The sequence below is a fragment of the Mytilus trossulus genome, chromosome 2 (assembly GCF_036588685.1).
Source record: "Mytilus trossulus isolate FHL-02 chromosome 2, PNRI_Mtr1.1.1.hap1, whole genome shotgun sequence".
Lineage (NCBI taxonomy): Eukaryota > Metazoa > Mollusca > Bivalvia > Mytilida > Mytilidae > Mytilus > Mytilus trossulus.
Genome location: NC_086374.1, coordinates 13,354,091 through 13,360,090, shown reverse-complemented (window position 1 = coordinate 13,360,090; position 6,000 = coordinate 13,354,091). Strand labels below are relative to the sequence as shown.

Below are 6,000 nucleotides of genomic sequence, written 5' to 3'. Positions count from 1 at the left end.
GTGTACACAAAACGCGCGTATTGTATATTAAATTATAAGTATCGTACCTTTGATAACTATTAACACCACTGGATCAATGTCAATGGGGTTTGACGTTTCCTCACAAGCCCGAAGTCAGCACTTTGGTGCTTCAACTATATGGTCATTTTTATAAATTTCCTGTTAACAAATTAAGATTTTAGTTCGAGATACCAATGATTTACTGATCCCACGCATAGATTACCTTAGCTGTATTTGGTCTACCTTTTTTGGAATTTTCGGTCCTCAATGTTCTTCAACTTTGTACTTTGGTTTTATAACTATGTTGATCTGAACAACACTGATGAGTCTTGCGTAGACGAAAAGCAAATCTGGCGTATTACATTATAAGGCTTGAACCATTGATAACTATTATGCTTAACTTTTATTCCTACATGTTTTACAAATAAGCATATAGGAAAGACCTTTGTTAATAAATATATTCATGTAGACATGTTATAATATATTCCTTTTTTTTTTTTATGCAAAGGCGATATTCAATACCATGAGAATAATACAACGGTGTTTTAGGAAAACACGCCTCAAAAGTAAGTAGAAAAAAACATGTTCACGTCAAATCTAGCATTACTATAATTTGTAAAGTATCCGATTATAGTAAAATTAAGAAAAGATTTATTTAGGACCGTATTTGTCTCTAAAATCGTGTTGTGCATAGCAAATCATATGTAATTTTTTTTTAAGTAGAACTAAAGCACTGGTTTCATTTATTATTACATTGAAACAATTGACACATACTATTCCGAAGTCATCATTCCACAAACCATGATTCTATATAAAACAGATCTGTTAAATCCAATGCAACCACCGTATGACCATTAAAAGGTGTCACTATCACAAATGGCATCTAAAGCATTAGAAAGCAAAATAATAGTTAATGGTCTTTATCCATGAACAGACACGATCGGCGGGAAAAATGGATTTTATTCACCAATAACGTTTATAAAAAAAAAAAGAAATTCCCGGAATTGGACTGAGACACTACTTTGTTATACATTACTTTCTATCAAAAACAGTTTGCTGGTTAACGATGAATGATGCTATGTTCTATTAAAGAAATTTAAAAAACACTAAAATGAAACAATTTAGAGAATTCAACATTCTTTATTTTGTTTTCAATTTTGCTTTATGATTTGACCTATTTTGCATTATCGTATTTGATTCTATACAATTTTTTTTTATTTGTAAGCGTGTATTCAATCATGTTTTTTTTCTGTCTTTAAATAAATTATTCTTATCTTTGATTTCACTAAAGACAATATCAGTATTGACAATTGTCTTTGAATCTTCGACGTTCAATTTTGTTTATTTCAAAGTATAACAAGGAAAATAATTGCAGTTCATTCTATATCACGGCCGACATTCGGCTAACCGAGAGATTGGTCGGTTAATCTATATTGAGTATGCGGCTATATGGGCGATTGGTCTGTAAATCGGGTCGGTTATACGTCTGTTAAGAGCAAAACACACAATTCAATGTTAAACTCTATTAAATATACCGAATTTTGGCATATTATAAGACACATATAAAAAAAAAGAAAAGTGTCTGAAAAAATTATATCTATCATAAACCAATTCCCCCCTGTAAAAATATTTCATAATCTGCGGTGTTTCAGTAAAATTAAAAGGCGTCGAGCACGTATGCAGTATTTATGCATAGCAATTTTTCCAATAAAAGGCGAAACAAACAATTTTATATATCATTTAAAGGACACTAAACAGTACTCTGGTTCTAAAAAATAAATTGACATTAGTAAATATTTCATAATTGTAATATAACGTGAATAATACCACGTTTTAGTGAAAATTATGGGAATAAAGTCTGTTAATGGGTTGGGCAATTGAAATTGTGTCAGTTAAGAGTAATTAAGCCACGACAATATGTTTGCTACCTTTATATAACTTTATATTACTTTCTAGTAAGAGCATTATAATTTTGACTTTCTCTGCATTTTATTGAAGGGTGTGTCACTTCAATGTAATATTGGTTGGCTGCTGGAATACACATGAACTTATTATTAAAGTTTTCAATCAGCATTATTGTTTGTGTCTGTTCAAAGTAGCACGTTATTTAATCCTACTGAAAGTGTCTTTCTTATACAACACAGGGTACACATAACATGTTTTCGTTCTCATATGTACATGGTATTTGTCACTGGAGGTTAAACCCTACTTCGTCAGCATCATCCAATTGGTTCTTTTCTCCTATTACTCAATCATATGTTTTTTACATATCATTCTAAAGAACTTAATGGAAAGGAGCGAATGCAGCTATACATTTGGTTATCTTAAGTTTTAATTCATTTTCCCCCTTTAGTTCCTTTCTATATAAGTGCATAGGAGAACTGCAATTGTCCGCATGTACACTTCTAGCATTTGTCACCAATATGAGTACATCGCAATCCGTTACTGTTTCAACACCCAGGGGTGTTTCATGTCTGTATTCTTAAATATTTATTTTTCTCTCTCTTTTTTAGCAATGCATCACTCTACTGTCCTTATCTATGATTCTATATTCTGCGTCTCCAGCCAGATTCACGTGTATACCATGAGGGTCCGGATTGGGGTGTTGTTTATTTCTGCATTCTTCAAATTGTTATTTAACTTTTCTCTACATTTTAATTTATCTTACTCATTATTCTTTCTCTATTCTTAATATTATGCATCTCAATTTTACTTACTAGTGTTTAGATCTCTGATTTATATACTGGTTCCCAAAGTAGATGACAAATTGGTGTCATTCATGGATGAAATTAATATTGCTTTAAAAATACACATTTTGAAACTATTTTTATCAATTTTCAATTTCCATTGTCTAAATTGTTCTTTAATCATGTGTTGTTTCCGTATATTTTATCTTTCATTGCTCATGTGTTGTTTCCGTATATTTTAGCCGCTCGTCTTGAGCCTACCCATTTGATCCGATAACACCCCTCATAGCAGTAGAATTATACTTCTATTGCCGTTAATAATGTTCACTTAACAGACCAATTAACAGACCGAGTTTTATACATCCGATCCATAAGCAGACCAGGTTTCAAATAAAGATTTATGTCACCAAAATACAGATTTTCGTGTAGATTTTTCACACACTGATATCAATATGGTTAACAAACATAATGCCTGTCTTTTTTCGATGTTCAAAATATTGCATGCAAGTAAATTCAACCAACGTGTCATTTTATGTGTGTGTGTAAAATATGTATAAATTTATTCATGAGTAACCCTCCTTTTCATTTTATAGATCATACATCGAAGCTAGAAAAATAATAATTACACCACTGGATTCAGTACATTGAATTGTTTTGTTAGACATGAATTATTTTGATGATAAAAATATATTTGAAAAGTTATACAATGAAACATACTGAACTTTCAATGATTTTCTCGATAACACCTGATTAACAGACTTTAGCCAACACAATTAACAGATCAACCGCCGATATAGCCGCATACTCAATATAGATTAACCGACCAATCTCTCGGTTAGCCGAGTGTCGGATGTGTATATATCTTTGTTTCGTTCGTAGTATTTGATGATTTTTTTTTATTTAAAGTCCTGTAGGAAAAGCATGCGGTTGAAATAGGAATGGACTGTTTACATAGTTAGTAAGACAAAAGATATTAAGAAGATGTGTGATATGTTAAAATATATATATTTATTAGTTTATTATCTTTTAAACAAGTATTATTATTCAATATTTTTTAGTGTTCATTTTCCTTCTTTGTGGCATCACACTCCTGATTTTCATTGCTGCAATGCTAAACATAGTGTTAATACCGAAGGCAGATTTACTGGATCGCCAACAAAATCCTTTGATAGTATATAAAAGATCGCACGTAGTATGTGTTGTTGCAAGGGCTAGAATGGGAAACAACATGTTTCAATTTGCCGCTGCCCTAGGAATAGCAAGATCTAAAGGAATGCTACCCGTCATTACTGAACATTTCCCTCTTAGAAAAATATTCAAACTAACTATCAGTGTGGTTCCAGTTAACAGTGGTATTTGTGACAGTAGTCGCATCATTACAAGAGTAGAACAAAAACCATCTAGTTATGACAAAGACTTAGTCAATTTCACAAATTCACAAGACGTGCGTTTAGTGTCATATTTAGGATCATATTTATATTTTTACAAATACAGCAGTGAACTCAGGAAGCAGTTTTTATTCCAGGACAAAATTCAATCCGAAGCAAACAAAACGATGGAAGTTATACTCAATAGATTAAACATAATTTCTCGACAAAAAGTGACTTTAATCGGGGTTCATGTTCGTCGAGGAGATTATGTAAAAAACAATGAAGGGTACCTACCGGCAACAAGAGAATACCTTTATCAAGCGGTTGAGTGGTATGAGTTAAGATACACAAATGTTTACTTCATTGTAGCATCTGATGGAATTGATTGGACTAAGCGTAATATGCCAACTCATATTGAAGTCGCATATTTAGAAGGACATAGTCCGGCGGTTGACATGGCAACTGTATCCATGTGCGATCATTTCATATCGACTGTAGGTACATTTAGTTGGTGGTGTGGATGGCTTACAGGTGGAAATGTTTTGTATTACAAATGGCCATGTAAGGAAGGAAGTCTAGTTCGTGCAATGTACAGTTCAAATTATTCTGATTTCTACTATTCACATTGGATTGGATTGTGATTCTGTAGTTTGAAGTCATATCACCTTTACTTTCAAATGTGCTAGACATCTATAAAAACGCCATAAGTCATTATGTTGCATAAATTCTGCCAGCTGCAAAGAGCTGTTTAACTCTTCTGTAAATGATAAAAAAAAATGTAGTCAATATCAAGTGGTAGAAAGAAATGTTTCAAAATGATAAAAGTTATAAGTTTAAAACATGTTATTTATGCAAGATAGTTGCTTTAAGGATGTTCGCTGCTCAGTTTCAAAATAAATAACTTTTCATAAAACTAGTATGTATTGATAGGGAATAGAATGATGAATCCAAAAAGCAAAAAAAAATTAGGGGTCAATGTGCTTGTTTTCGAGGTATTTGCCATTGTAATTTTGGCGGGAAAATTTTCTCTCTTGATTTTTCATAGCTTTATCATTGACCAGTTAATGTTCTCAAATACTATCAAAAAATAATTATAAAATTTTATAAGACTTTTACAAATGACTTATAATTATACACGTAAAAGATTTATAAAAAGAAAAATGGGGTTTCATGGGCAAATTTTTTTAAGGCATTCAAATGGTTAAAACCAGCGGATTCAGAAAATATGACCAAAATTCCAAAACATGACAAGCAAACATCCTTAAGTGGTGAATTAGGTTATGCAATATGTATTGAAACTTCCGATTTGTGTTGTAATTTCCTTTATAAATTAATAATAAAATTTAAGAAATTAGATTGAAAGTAAAAAAGAAATAAAGTTTCATCAATCTAATTAAAATATTGATCTCCCTGGTATTGTTTGTATAAAATAGAGAATACTATTCAAGATTAAATACTATATAATTGTGAACATGTAAACATTTCTCAAGCGATCAAGGAGTTTTGCTTACTATACTTATTGACAAATCGATGGATATATAGATGGAAGAAAAAACGACACCACGGATATATAAATAAGCTACAGCGATACAGGCATATACTAACACTAGAAAAATGGATATAACATATCAGACATCACCATGATTACTTCTTGTTATAAACTACTTTGACGACAGTTATACTTTTCGCTATATATAGCTTATTAAGTTTTAAAGACAAGGAAACAAAGACAGACATATTCAAACTTTAACACTTTATACAAATATTCCGTATTCCAAACTAAAAGACAATTGGAAAAAGTTGGTATTGCTTTGTTTCATGAAAAAATAATGGCCAACGAAGATACAAGTATCTTGCTTTAGGAAAGGATAAATCCTACTTTGTAAAGGATCACTTTGATTCAAACACAAAATTCTCTGAAACTGACATTATCAGGATGCTTG

General features: G+C 31.3%; 1 protein-coding gene across 1 annotated transcript; it reads left to right on the top strand.

The window, feature by feature from the left end:
- The first annotated feature begins 506 nt into the window (after nucleotides 1-506).
- On the top strand, nucleotides 507-4,733 carry LOC134704918 (galactoside alpha-(1,2)-fucosyltransferase 2-like). The gene is made up of 2 exons (XM_063563700.1): nucleotides 507-566; nucleotides 3,746-4,733. Exons 1-2 carry the CDS (start codon nucleotides 524-526, stop codon nucleotides 4,696-4,698), a joined length of 996 nt encoding a protein of 331 aa, XP_063419770.1. The 5' UTR covers nucleotides 507-523; the 3' UTR covers nucleotides 4,699-4,733.
- Nucleotides 4,734-6,000: the final 1,267 nt, after the last annotated feature.

What these genes read in the sequence shown, in the direction of transcription:
- LOC134704918 (XM_063563700.1), top strand. Translation starts at nt 524, where the DNA reads ATGAGAATAATACAACGGTGTTTTAGGAAAACACGCCTCAAAA. An exon ending in TAGGAAAACACGCCTCAAAA is followed by an intron (nt 567 to 3,745) that starts GTAAGTAGAAAA and finishes AATATTTTTTAG; the next exon opens with TGTTCATTTTCCTTCTTTGT.